This window comes from Eumetopias jubatus, unplaced genomic scaffold (assembly GCF_037043125.1).
Source record: "Eumetopias jubatus isolate StellerSeaLion01/CBP00866 unplaced genomic scaffold, mEumJub1_p1.0 scaffold_12, whole genome shotgun sequence".
Taxonomy (NCBI): domain Eukaryota; kingdom Metazoa; phylum Chordata; class Mammalia; order Carnivora; family Otariidae; genus Eumetopias; species Eumetopias jubatus.
Window position 1 is genome coordinate 87408081 of NW_028274818.1, and position 13517 is coordinate 87421597.

General features: G+C 47.0%; 1 protein-coding gene across 1 annotated transcript; it reads right to left on the bottom strand.

Moving 5' to 3' along the window:
* Nucleotides 1–558: 558 nt before the first annotated feature.
* Nucleotides 559–10490, bottom strand: NDUFAB1 (NADH:ubiquinone oxidoreductase subunit AB1). Its single transcript, XM_028090452.2, has 5 exons — nt 10308–10490; nt 3928–4044; nt 2569–2656; nt 1503–1599; nt 559–718 (listed from the first exon to the last, which is right to left on the bottom strand). Exons 1-4 carry the CDS (start codon nt 10473–10475, stop codon nt 1508–1510), a joined length of 465 nt encoding a protein of 154 aa, XP_027946253.1. The 5' UTR covers nt 10476–10490; the 3' UTR covers nt 559–718; nt 1503–1507.
* Nucleotides 10491–13517: the final 3027 nt, after the last annotated feature.

Sequence of the window (13517 nt, forward strand, 5' to 3'; positions counted from 1 at the left end):
AGCAGCACTGCTACTTATGATGTAGGACAAAGGGATCCGTGTCAAACTGACCTTCCAGGAACAAAGAGAGCTTTCTATCCTCCAAAAGTACTAAATTCTATTAATTTGGAAAGAGAGCCATAGGACAGGGAGGAAAAATCAGTCATATATGCTGGTGTCTGCGAATACATCTGATAAACTTAAGACAAAAAACATTTTTCAGGCAAAAAGTCCTTTTTTCACTAATAGTCATTCCTTACACTGAAGGCAATGGAAGAGAAACTTATTTCAGATACACTGCTAGAAAAGTCATTTTTTATATGCATGAATACCAATGACTAACCAGACAAATTTTTAAAAATATTAAGCAAAGTTAAGACTCGGGGTGCCTGGGTGGCTCAGTCAGTTAAGCATCTGACTCTTGATCTTGGCTCAGGTCTTGATCTTAGGATCATGAGTTCAAGTCCTGCACTGGGCTCCACACCCAGCAGGAGCCTACTTAAAAAAATAAAATATTAAGTAAAGTCAATATAAACAAGCACTTTACAGGCACTGAAAAAGTGGAGACTGAGAACAATGTTGGCTTTACAGATTTATTTTCCAAAGGAAAAAACAGACAGTTTAAATACAAGTCTAAACAGAATTACTCTGTCAAAGGCAGCAGTAATGCCAAAACGCGTTCTCACTTCCAGACACTCGCCAGCATCTTCTGACTCTTCTCTCAGTGAAAAAAGGGGGTCTGGCAAAGACAAAGTTAGGTCAGTGTTTCTTTTTGGTGCACTGACTTCCAATGACTTGAGGTGCTCAATCCAGGGTAATCAAAGTTACACTTAATACAATGTTTATTAAAAAAAAAAAATCAACTCCTTGATCATACTAGAGCCTGAAAAACAATAGCTAATGTCTACGTACAGACTTCTTTACCATGTGCTGTTAAATAATTTGCATACACTACTGAATTTTACCTTCAGGAAAACCTCGGGGAGGCCCTGTCATTATCCCCATTTTACATCTGAGGAAAGAGGCATAGAGGCTAGGCAGTCTGCCCAAGGTCACCAGACTTACAGATCCGGACAGAGTGGAAAATAAAGTCTGCTGTCTGACTCCAGAGTCCAGCCTCTTAACCAGGAGGCCTCTCCTGCCTGATTAAGAGTCAGGCCATCTCAGCTTCCAGAATAACGGGCTGGGCTGACTTTGGGTCTGAAACCGAGGGCGGTGAGGTCTCCGCTTCTGGGTTACCCTGCTCAGTGTTTTGTACAAGACTGCTTTTATGAGGAGGGCTGACAATCAAGGAAGTCCTGTCCGAGAATGAATTGTTCACGGCCCGTCTCAAGGATAAAGATGATCACTAAGGCCAGCCCCTCTGAGTGGCAGATAACCAGAGAAGACCTATGTTTTATAACCAGTGAAAATCTGTCAAGCATTTCCAATGTTTCCATTTCTTCCCGAGTTTTACTTTATTGAAGAACTACAGAGAGGTCAATTCTATGGGAGGACATCATTCTGTAAGTTAAATTATTTACCTGATTTACTCATATACATCCTTCTTATCTGCAATGTAATCTACAATTTCTTGTGGACACATTAACTTCTCCGCATCTGTATCAGGAATTTCAAACCCTAAAAGTAAAATGTATAATGCATGAGTGTAGAAAAACAAATCCTTTAAAATTAAATGCATCTCAAGCTTCCTTACCACCCACACGTACATACATCAAAATTTTCCAGCAACCCTGAATCCCATTTAAGTTATGGGCCAGTTATGTTCAACAGTTATATCATATTGGTATAACAGCTGGTTCTTTTTTTAAAAGCTGTAATTCATAGGATAGAAAATTCACCCATTTAAAGTATAAAATTCAGTGGTTTTTGGTGTATTCACAAGTTGTGCAACCATCACCATCATCTAATTCCAAGACATTTTCATGAACCCATCCTGTTCCCATCCTACCCCTAACTGATACCATCCCTCTAGTGAGCATAATCTGTGAGGAATTTTAACAATGTTCTGCTCTGTAGGATAGCACAGAAGCCCCTTGGCTTTCATTCAGGAAACTTACCCAAAAACTGAGCCATGGACCCTTAAAAGGTCTCCTGTGCACAAGTGTCTGAGAAACAAGCATAACCTGGGAGTGTGCATGGGAGGCACGGCAGAAAACCAGGTGTGTGTGTGTGTGTGTGTGTGTGTCTCTCTCTCTCTCTCTCTCTCTCTCTCTCTCTCTCCCGGGCACACCCAGTTACTTCTCTGGGCATGGCCATTCAGGGTGCTCAGGTGTGCTCAGCTTCTCCATTGGTGAGGTTCTGCCTTCACCTTGAAGCTCCACCTAGACCATCCAAATCCCATCCTCCCCCAGGCTGCTTCTGGTCACTCAGCCCTCGGCACCACACTGGGCCCTCTGCTGGCCCCATGCCAAGTGTGTTCTAAGTGAGTGCACCATCCCCAGTATTGACTTCATCTGACAGTAAGCACGTGGTGGGGGGGTGCTGTTTCTATTTCTATATTTGATTCAAACTCCAGTTGTGACCCCCAGCATTTCTTCCACCTAAATCATGAATCACACTGTGCAGACCCCAGACTTAGCCTATTACCAAATTCGTCCTCCATGGCCATGATAATTTCCACTTGGTCCAAACTGTCTAAGCCCAGGTCTTTCATAAAGTGGGAATTTACCGAGAGCTGCAAGAAAGGAACACCAGACACAAAACTCAGTCTGTGATAGTATTTGCTTCTCAAGATAACAGAGGTACAATGTCACTTAAGCATTACAAAGAAGATGCTTAATATAAAGAGACCGTATTTGAAATAAGAAGAGTGATAACCAGCATTTTATGTTTAACCTGTGCCAGCATATACTTAGTGTGCTTTATATGTTAACTTATTCAAGCTTGTTTTGAAAGGATTAACAATATACACAAAGCTAACGATAGATTTCACTTTATATATTTTATTAAGATCTTTGATCACTGCTTGGGAAAACTATCTTGGGGACAGAATGTACAACGTGGTGACCATACTAACGCTACACTGCATATCTGGAAGCTGCTAGGACAGTAATCTTAAAAATCTTCATCATAAGAAAAAAGTTTCTATAATGATGTGTGGTGACGGATGTTAACCAGACTTACCGTGATCAATTCACAATTTTTGGGGGTGTGGGGGAGAGAATCCTATCAGGCTCCATGCCTAGTGCAGAGCCGGACACGGGGCTCGATCTCACAACCCTGAGATCATGACCTGAGCTGAAATCAAGAATCGGACACTTAACTGACTGAGACACCCAGGTGCACCCCCCTTTTTTTTCCCAATTCACAATATTATACAAATATCATTATGTTGTACACCTAAAACTAATGTTATATGTCAATTAGACCTCAATAATAAAAACCCCACTATCCTACCTACACAGTAGATTCAATTATTACAGAAGGAATTTGTTTATGCACCTCTATGAGAAAAATGCCAGTGGTTAAGTTAAAAAAGCAAGGTGCAGAACAGTGTTTGCAGTATTCGATCACTTATGTGTGTTTTTAAAAAGGAGAGTGGGGCGCCTCGGTGGCTCAGTCAGTTAAGCATCTGCCTTAGGCTCAGGTCATGATCCCACGGTCCTCCCTGGAGTCGGCTTCTCCTTCTCCCTCTGCCCATCCCCCCACCCCGCTTGTGCACACGCGCTCTCTCAAATAAATCTTTAAAAATAAAAGGATAGGATATAAAGGTCACCTAGTACATAAAATATACATAAACATACATATGTGAATACACTTCCTTGCATATGTATTGAGTATCTCTGGAAAGATACACGAGAAGCTGATTCCACTGGCTGCCTCCCAGAAGGGGAACCGGTGGCTGGGAGCCAGGGAGACTTTTTACTCAATATCCTTTTGGACCCTCTGAATTCTGTACTGATTAAATACTCATTTAAAGAAAAAACATTAAGCCACATCAATTACCTTTTCTGGGTCAATCTTGTCATAAAGTTTCAAGACATAAAGAACACGGTCCTTGATCCCCTCTAACGTAAGAGGGGGTGCATCACTGTACTGGCGGCACAACTGTGTAACGGGAACCTAGAACAAGGGCAGGGAGAGTTGTTGAACCGAAGACGAATGCACTCACAGATACCTTTCAGAGCTTTTAGCGCTTCCCAAGAACCACCTCCTTTGATTCTAACTGTAGCCATTAGGCCACCGAGAGTCACAACACTGGGTTATTTTCAGAAGCCCTAGCAGTCCAGCAGCATAAAAAATGGGCCTCCCATCCCCTGAGAGCCAGGACCGATCCCCCCCCCCCCCCCCCCCGCTGGCTCCTGCATTCAGCGCTCCAGCTCTGGCCACTCGTCTGGCTCTGGGAGACAGGCTGCTGCTAAAATCATGCAGGGTCTGCAGATGAGTGTCTTCTTGTGGCACCTTCTGCAGTGCCTAGCCACTGTCACCTTTAATCGACACACCTGAGTCAAGATGGCATACCCGGAAAGAGCTGTCATGGTAAACAAAGAGGCAGCTCCCTGGAGGAGCGCACACAGTAAGGTCCAATATGGCCCCTGACCTCAGTCAGGACAAATGAGCAAGCTACCAACCCCCACACGAGGGAGCCCTACAGACCTCATAGTCCAATCTGTTTTCCTTCGGGGGAGGCTTGTCTTACTGCCACCAGCAAAATCATGAGCCTTTCTGAGTTTTGCCATGATGGGAGTAATATCTCAAATGTCTGTGATACTAGCCTACTTGATAATCAACTAGGTATTAGGGTGTTGGCTGGATTCTTTCACCAAATATGGAAGGAACTCCAGCTTAGAGCTCAGCAGGCTTAATGCCACGGAAGGCACAATACAGAACAAGAGGAAACAGAACAGCTGTCTGACATTTATGCTCACTGCGGAAGTCCCTAATCCGAACTGGTTTGTTTACCTTCTAAAGGTGATGTCAAGTCTGGAGTTCTTAAGTAAGTTAATTTGGAGTTCTTACAGCATTTCCCTTTAGAAAGTGGGTTTGCATGTTGGGGCTCAGGTCCCTTGGGACTGACAAAGGTCTATGAAAATCATAATAAAAAACACTGCCTAATGAACCAAACCTGTATACACCTCTGTTTAAGAAATATTTATCTTCAAAAAAAAAAAAAATCAGGTACTGAAATCAGGTTTAATCAGCAAGCTATAAAGAGATTAGATGAAGAGCTTTCTGGATATTCTAAAGGATTTCTCAGTGCTTTCGGAGTTGAAGAGTACTGGTTCTTTTTTGTCTCTTTGTATACAGCGTCCTTTCCTTTCCGACTGCAGCGTGGGTTAAGGAGACCGCCGCTATGGGAACATCTCCAGGCCTACTTATCCACAATTGCTCGAAGTCTCCGAGCCACAAATAAAATGAAACAGCAGAAGGGAAAGAGACAGAGGGAGGAACAATGAGTTAAGTGGTGATGACAGGAAAGAAGTTTGAGCGGGAAGGATCTAACAGAGGCCTTGTCTGTGTGCACATCAAGAAGTGGTATGAGGGGGTACTGCTGCTGAGGAGAAAGAGAAAACCGGACCTTCGCTGCAGAGCCCACGAGGAAGGATGAGGCTGGGGATGGCAAACAGTACACAACTACCCAGGCGGCCCACTAGGGGTCAGCACAGTCCCCAGCCACACCAGCAGGTGCCCAAACTTGGGCCAGTGGGCATGACATGGAGAAATTAAAGAGGTCTCCACCTGGAGAGCACAGGCCAGTCCGAAGTGGGGGGTTACAGTGGGCTCAGCACAGGGCAGGCAGGTCTAGTGGGTGACAGCTCAGACTCTGGAATAAGACCGCCCACATCTGTACCTTGGCACTAGCCATATTAGCTGTGTGGCCTTGGGCAAGTTACTTAACCCTCCAATGTCACAGTTTCCTTATTTGTAAACTGGGGCTAAGCAACAGTACAAAGCTCACAGCACCGCTGTGAGGCATCACTGAGGGAATGTGAAGGGCTCAGAACACTGCCAGGCACATCCACAGTGAGTGCTGCCAAGGGCTGTCCAGGAGGATCGGGGTCGAGAGTCTGGCGGTAGCGTGGCCCCAAAGTACTTGATCCTACTCCTTCCCTCTCAAGCCTCTCCTCCTGGCCTCTCTACGCACTTCTTACCATCAGTCAGACTGTGGCGCTGCACTGGGCACTTTACAAACCATCACCTCCTTTAGTTCTGACATCAGTCCCATTTTACAGACAGGAAACAGGAGACAGAAAAAGGTATCCCGCCTCAGGCCTTCCCAGCTTGGCCCCTGGGGAGGGCCTTACTGCCTCCTTCCTGCTGGATCTCAGCTGTTAAAAAAAAAAGAGGAGGCACAGAACAGGCAAGCAGCTCAGCAGTGTCCCCGACAGTCAGCAATGTTTCTGGTGGTGTTTTTCCCCAAGATCTACACTTAACAATTCTATGTGACACAAGTCACTTCCCACAGCCATCAGAGAAGGCACTGTGTGCAGGAAAAGAGTGACTACCCACTAGACTAGTAGAAACCAATAACCTGGTTCCTCCATCGAAATGCATCTGTCTCCACTCAGGTACATCTCTGACTAGGGGAAAGTGAGGAACCTCAATTTAAAGCTCAGGAGGCAGCTTTTTTTTTTTTTTTTTTAAGGTTTTATTTATTTGAGAGCGAGCGAGAGAGAGCATGAGCCGGGGGCAAGGAGAGAGAGAAGCGGGCTCCCTGCAGAGCGGGGCTCTATGCGGAGCTTGATCCCACGGCCCCCGGATCATGACCTGAGCCGAAGCTTAACCAACTGAGCCACCCAGGCGCTCCCAGGAGGCAGCTTTAAAGGCCAGCTCTACCAGCTGCCCTGGACAGCTCCACCCTGGTAGCCAACATCTCGATGTCAGTTTGGAAATAAATTCCTTAACTGTCTTCCAAAACGCCTGCTTGTAGACCTCTATTCCTTGTCAGCCACCTGGCGCTCTGGCCAGACACCTGAGAGCCTACCCCCACTCTTCCCACTGTCTCACCATCCATGTTTACTAGGCCACCCAGCCAGGCTGATTAGGAGGAAAGATCTCACTTATTCAACCAACCTTGTTTCATGTTCATTCCCTGCCACCTAAACAGAACATCCACATTCCTCAGCACCCTGCACAACATGCCTACCTCTTTACCTCAACTCGGGTCCCTCCATTCCACAGGCACCCTGAGGGTCAACCATAGGAGTGCCGGGCTCTCCTGGCCTCTGCACATGCTGTCATACCCTGCCCTTTGAGACCGTGCTCACCGGGGGCGCTGGTTATGTCCCTCCTCTGTGCTGTGCTCACACCTGTCCTCACGTGTGGCTATGTCTTGTCTTCATACACAGGACTGTCTCAGCAGCCTATGAGCCCTACCTCCTGTGCCGAGCACTGTGCTGTGGGTTGGAACTACAAAGATAAATAAAACATGACCGCTACCCTCAGAGAAGCTTATGGTCTAATGGAAAAGATCAAGCCAAATAGATTATTTAAGTTGTAATAAAAATGTGGCAAGAGGGGCGCCTGGGTGGCTCAGTCATTAAGCGTCTGCCTTCGGCTCAGGTCATGATCCCAGGGTCCTGGGATCAAGCCCCGCATCGGGCTCCCTGCTCGGCGGGAAGCCTGCTTCTCCCTCTCCCACTCCCCCTGCTTGTGTTCCCTCTCTCGCTGTATCTCTCTCTGTCAAATAAATAAATAAAATCTTAAAAAAAAAAAAAAAAGTGGCAAGAGAGGTGCCTGGGTGGCTCAGTCGGTTAAGCGTCTGCCTTTGGCTCGGGCCATGATCCCAGGGTTCTGGGATCGAGCCTCATGGCCGGCGGGGAGTCTGCTTCTCCATCTCCCTTTGCCCCTCCCCTCGCTCATGCTCTCTCCCTCTCAAATAAATAAAATCTTAAAAAAAAAATGTGGCAAGAGCCACGACAGACGTATTTGTAGGCCGCTTCCTGAACAAGAGCTGTCATTCAGTCCTTGACAGGCAAGGAAGAAAGAGATACCAAACTTGGAGTTAGCCCTGGAAGGACAAGGACATCCGAGGAGGGAAGGCCAGGCCAAAATGAGGCATGGGAGTGTAGTGGGTCTGTGTGGGAAGAAATGAGTTCATGTTGCTGGAGACTGAAGGTTAAGGTGGGGCACAGGCTCTGAGGCTCAATAGGCAGGGCCCAGGGCTGCAGACACCTGAAGAAGACAAAACAGCTGAGCTCTCCCTGCACATGCGTTTTGCCTTCATCTGGGTGCCGTTGCCCCACAGAACTCTTCGGAAGTCCTCTTTGTGCTCTGGCTTTGAGACAATTCAGATATGGGGCCCGCTTGGGTCAAGTACAAGACTTCCAGGTTACATTCTAGGCCACTACCCTTGTTTTTCTTACCTTCTGTTTTATACTGTCTCATATTTTTATATCCAGGAGAACTGCTTTAGCTCCTTTTGGGAGGGTAAAGAGTTGGAATATAAATGAAGAACTAGATGCCCTAGAGTCAGCAAAGTGGATGGATCCGAGGAGAAAAAATCTAATGGAACAGAATGGGTGGAGTGAGCAATAGTCCCCATGAAATGAGCAAGGGCTGGAGGTGGAAGTTTGGGGTAACTGGGAAACAGGCAATAGCAGAAACCAAGAGAGTGAAGACACAGACAAGGAAGAGACTGTGGTAAGAGATCTTTGGAACTTACCAACATTTAAGGATTAGACAAAGTGCCAAAGGGTAGGAGCAGAGAGGTAGAGGGAAAGAATGAACCAAGACAGTGTAGAACAGCCTCGGGAACACAGCAGCAGAGAATAAGCTGGCAAGTTTAACATGAGGCTGCAGCATCCAATGAGATATTAACTAGTGTCTTTCTACTACTGTATCTCTAAACCCTTTACCTAGAATAAGGTCTAGTACATAGCTGTCCCTCAGTTTCTTCGACTGAACAGGTGTTTACTCTCTCTTCAATCAGCAAAGGATGTAAGGTGGTTAAATGGGAACACTTAGTCAAAACCACTTTGTAAATATAAATACAATGGTCCTTCCGCTGTACATGAACCAAGCAGAGGTAGTGGGGAACATCTCTGAGCACCCTGCTATTCAAGGCATGGTCCAAGGACCAGCAGCAGCAGAAGCTTCTGGGAGCCCACTGGAAATGAAGCCTCTTGGGCCCCTTCCCAGAATCTGTATTTTAACCCAAGGGATCTATAACAATCAAGTCTGAGAATCAGTGCTCTATGAATAAGGACAATCACTTTGCATTTTAGCTTAACGTGGAAATCAGTCTCAGGAACAAAACACTCGGCAATTCTATATAATGCCCTTTTAACTTCAGGGTGACACTGTTAACCTTTTGATTCAGGCAATGGGGCTAGTGCCTTATGAATTAATCCACTGCATTGTCAGTAAATCTCAACCCTAGCCACACAAAATAATCACTTGGTGAGTTTTAAAAACACACCCAGACACCCCAGCTCTAGAGACAATGACTAATTTGACCTGGGCATCCTTATGTTTTATTCTAAATGTAGTCAATACTGAAATACTGAAACCACAATTAAGTTCACAGGTTTGGGGGGGGTTCTCAATTTGGCCTTGAGAGTCTATTCTACGTTAAGGCAGTAGTTCTTGATCTTGGCCAAACCCTTTAATCATCTGGGCAACTTAAATGGAAACCCATGCCAGGGCCTCACTCAGACAAGTAAATCAAAAGGTGGGGGGAGGGTTGGGCAAGAGATTTTTCCCCTCTTTTAAGCTGCTCAGGTGATTTGAATGTGCATCTAGGGTTGAAAATCACTGCCCTAACCAAAATTTCTGCCTCACAAAGGTTTTATCAGACAGAAAAGCTAGATACTACTTTCTTCCTATCTTTACTTCCAGGAGGGCTATAAACAGGCAAAAGGGATTAGGGAGAAATCCTGGGCGCAGACTAGTCTGGAGAAGGTTGTAGGCCCGTGTGGCTTCTTTTTTGTACTCTGTCATCAGTTTTCCCCTAGAAAGCTATCACAACATTTGTCATTATCACCACGACTAACGGGGACCAATATTTGAGAGTTTACCAAACACCCCAACTAGGTGCTCTCAAAACCTTGCTGCACCTCCACGAAGTAGAGATAGTACCCCAACTTTGCCGTTGAGACCGACAATACCGAGGTCACGAGACTGGCCCAAAGGTTCGGTAAGTGGCAGCCAGCATTCGAACCCAAGGGTGTTTGACTGGAAGGTCTGCGCCCCGGCTCATCAGCACTAGGTCACCTGGGATCCCAGCAGGGGTCAACCAAGCACCTTGAGGGAGTGGGATGGGCGGAGAGCCAGATGTCTCCCGGTCACCCCAGCCGCGGCTGGCGTGGCCCCGCTGCCTGGCCCCTCCCCCCCACCGCGATCCTTGACCCCTGCCAAGCCCCAGCAAAGTCACCGCGAGTCACCTGCGCGAGCACCGAGGCTGGCTGCGGAGCCCCAGGCCTCGTCCGGGCCCCCGCGGGGCACAGGGTAGTGCTGAGCGGCCGGGCCGCGGCCAGCGTGGGAACCCGGGGTAGCGGCACGAAGGCCGCGGGCAGCCGTCGGACACAAGCGGAAAGGACACGAGAAGCCATGGCTACGCCGACCCAGGATGCACTGCGCTGTGCCCCCCGGCCCAGTTTCCTCTCCGCTCGGCGCAGGGGACGCACAGAGCGGCGCAGCCGTAAGCTACTGGCGGTAGCGGCCCCTAGCGGCTCCTGGCGGCACTGCTCCCTCGGGGCGCGCGGTCCAGCCATCCAGGGCCAGAGGCAAAAGGCGGTTAGCGTCGGAACCTCGTTCCTCCGGTCTTTCCCTAAATACTAATCATTGACACAAAAAGGAACTTATTTTGATTTATTATCTGAAAGTTCTTTTTTTTTTAATTTATTTATTTGACACAGAGAGAGACAGTGAGAGGGAACACAAGCAAGGGGAGTGGGAGAGGGAGAGGAGCCCGATGTGGGGCTCGATTCCAGGACCCTGGGATCATGACCTGAGCCAAAGGCCGACGCCTAACGACTGAACCACCCAGGCTCCCCTGAACGTTCTGACATACATTTGTTTAGAAGTTTTGACGCCAATATTATTCCATAGGTATTAAAATTATGTAAGGGTCGCCTAGCTGGCGACTCTTGATCTCCGGGTAATGAATGAGTTCAAGCCCCATGGTGGGAGTAATGATTACTAAAAAAAACATAAATAAATAAATAAACTTTTAAAAATAAGTAAATAAAAATAAAATAGACTGCATAGTACCCTCCCACTGTTGTAAAATTATTTCTATTTATGCATTCATTAAGAAATTGAGTGTCTGGGGGCGCCTGGGTGGCTCAGTTGGTTGGGCGACTGCCTTCGGCTCGGGTCAGGATCCTGGAGTCCCGGGATCGAGTCCCGCATCGGGCTCCCTGCTCGGCAGGGAGTCTGCTTCTCCCTCTGACCCTCCCCCCTCTCATGTGCTCTCTATCTCTCATTCTCTCTCTCTCAAATAAATAAAATCTTTAAAAAAAAAAAAAGAAATTGAGTGTCTGTTATGTGCTAGTTGTTATGTGCCAGTTGCTACAGCAGTGGGCAAGCCAGGCAGTCTATTCTCATAGAGTTTACATTCTAGTGGGAAGATAGAAAATAAACCAATAAAAATAAACACCTCCCCTAAGACAAAAAATCAGGGAAGTAGTGATAAGTACAATGAAGAACAGTAAAGTAGGGAGGCGGATAGTGAGGGAGTACGGCAGGTGTGTTATTTTAGGTAGGGTGTCCCCAAAGTCCTCTTTTAGGAGGTGATATCTGAGCTGAGATTTTCATCACTGGGGGAGGGAATACAGAGCCTCAGGAATCACCCTGCTGCTGGTGATGCCCACCAGAGTGTCCGTGGCAGCGCAAACAGTTGACACCAGGCTTCTCTAGCATCCTGATTCCATCACCATCACTTTCCTGCTTATTAATCAATTGGAAGCATAATTTATCCCCTCTTTGGGAATGGTCAGTAAATAAATGGCCCAGCTCCATTTTGGGTGGCAGCCTTCTATTTCTGCAGAAAACCAGCACCAAAAGATCTGATTGGAATCCAAGGATCAGGGCGCATTCATTCTGCTTAAGCCACCAGTGACACACCAGCCTGTTTGCTCCTTCCTGGTCACACTCCAGGCCAGACCCATGGGACAGACGTGTGATGTGACCATGCAGCATTAACAGCAGAGGGAGCACAGAAAAAGAGCCTGACCGACTACTAAGCCCCAAACTGGAAACCTCTCTTCCCACAACCGATCTGTATTTGTTACATTGAATTCTTTTGGTCAAAAATAATAAATCCCCTCTTATTTAAATGACATACTTTGTTCCCCAGGGTCTTTGACCCAAGCTTGACTTAAAAAACCCAAGTTTTCAGAATTGATGCACTCCAGAGGCTTCCATTCCCAACTGTATCCAGCCCTGGCCTCGTCTCTGGGGTTCAGAGTCCTTTATCCAACTGTCGATTACCAGATGATCCTTAAGCACTCAAATGGGCTGTCTTCCCCCTTGTGTGTTCTGTTTCAGCTGCTGACACCATTACCCACTAAGCCAGAAATTCAAGACTCCTCCTCTCCTACCCAAATCATGCATTCACTTAGCCCTGCTCATTTCTTTTCCTTCCTAAATCTCTCTCCCGTTCAGGTCTTTCATTGCAGTCCCTGCCGCAGAGGAGGCCCTTCTGGTCATCTTCATGCCTCCACTCTTGTCTGCTGGAAATCCACTATTCACTGTATTGCTAGAGTGGGAGCTTATCACTGAAGGTCAAACCCTTCAGCAGTCCCTACATGTGCAGAATAAAGTCCAGGTTTGTTAACAGGCATCACCAGCTCCCTGGCTACCTTTCCCGCTTCGTCACTCCATTCCCCACAGCATGATTCATTCTCTTGAAATAGTGAGTTGTTTGTAGTTCATGCTATACTGTCCTTTCTGCCTGGAATATCCTTTGCTTCTGCTCTGGCCTACTGACCCTGCAAGACTAGGCTAGTTGTCATCCTCCATGGAGCTTTTCTGGAACTCCCCCATGTTGGGCTAACTGCCCATCATTTGAGCACTCTGAATATACCCTCCAAATTTAAAACACAGTATTTATTGCTTTGTGTCACGGTCTCCCTCACTAGACTGTGTACTTCTTTTTTTTAAAGATTTATTTATTTGAGAGAGAGAGAGAGAGAGCACACAGAGGGAGGGGCAGAGGGAGAAGCAGGCTCCCGCTGAGGAGGGAGCCCGATGCAGGGCTCGATCCCAGGACCCTGGGATCATGACCTGAGCCGAAGGCAGACGCTTAACTGACTGAGCCACCCAGGGGCTAGACTGCGTACTTCTGAAGGGCTGAGCCTCACAGCAATCATTTTCATACCTACTATTTCAAGTATGTGCTCAGTGTTTGTTCAGCCGTTACTGAAGTGGAATTACTGCTTACCTTTACTGTTTTCTTAACTCTTAAATCTTAGAGATGAGGGGTGCCTGGGTGGCTCGGTTGGTTGGGTGGCTGCCTTCGGCTCAGGTCATGATCCTCGAGTCCTGGGATCAGTGGGGTTCTGCTTCTCCCTCTGACCCTCCTCCCTCTCATGCTCTCATTTTCTCTCTCTCAAATAAATAAATAAAATCTTAAAAAAAAAACAATCTTG

What these genes read in the sequence shown, in the direction of transcription:
- NDUFAB1 (XM_028090452.2), bottom strand. Translation starts at nt 10,475, where the DNA reads ATGGCTTCTCGTGTCCTTTCCGCTTGTGTCCGACGGCTGCCCGCGGCC. An exon ending in ACAAGATTGACCCAGAAAAG is followed by an intron (nt 2,657 to 3,927) that starts GTAATTGATGTG and finishes CCTTTCTTGCAG; the next exon opens with CTCTCGGTAAATTCCCACTT. An exon ending in GGCCATGGAGGACGAATTTG is followed by an intron (nt 1,600 to 2,568) that starts GTAATAGGCTAA and finishes TTTTACTTTTAG; the next exon opens with GGTTTGAAATTCCTGATACA.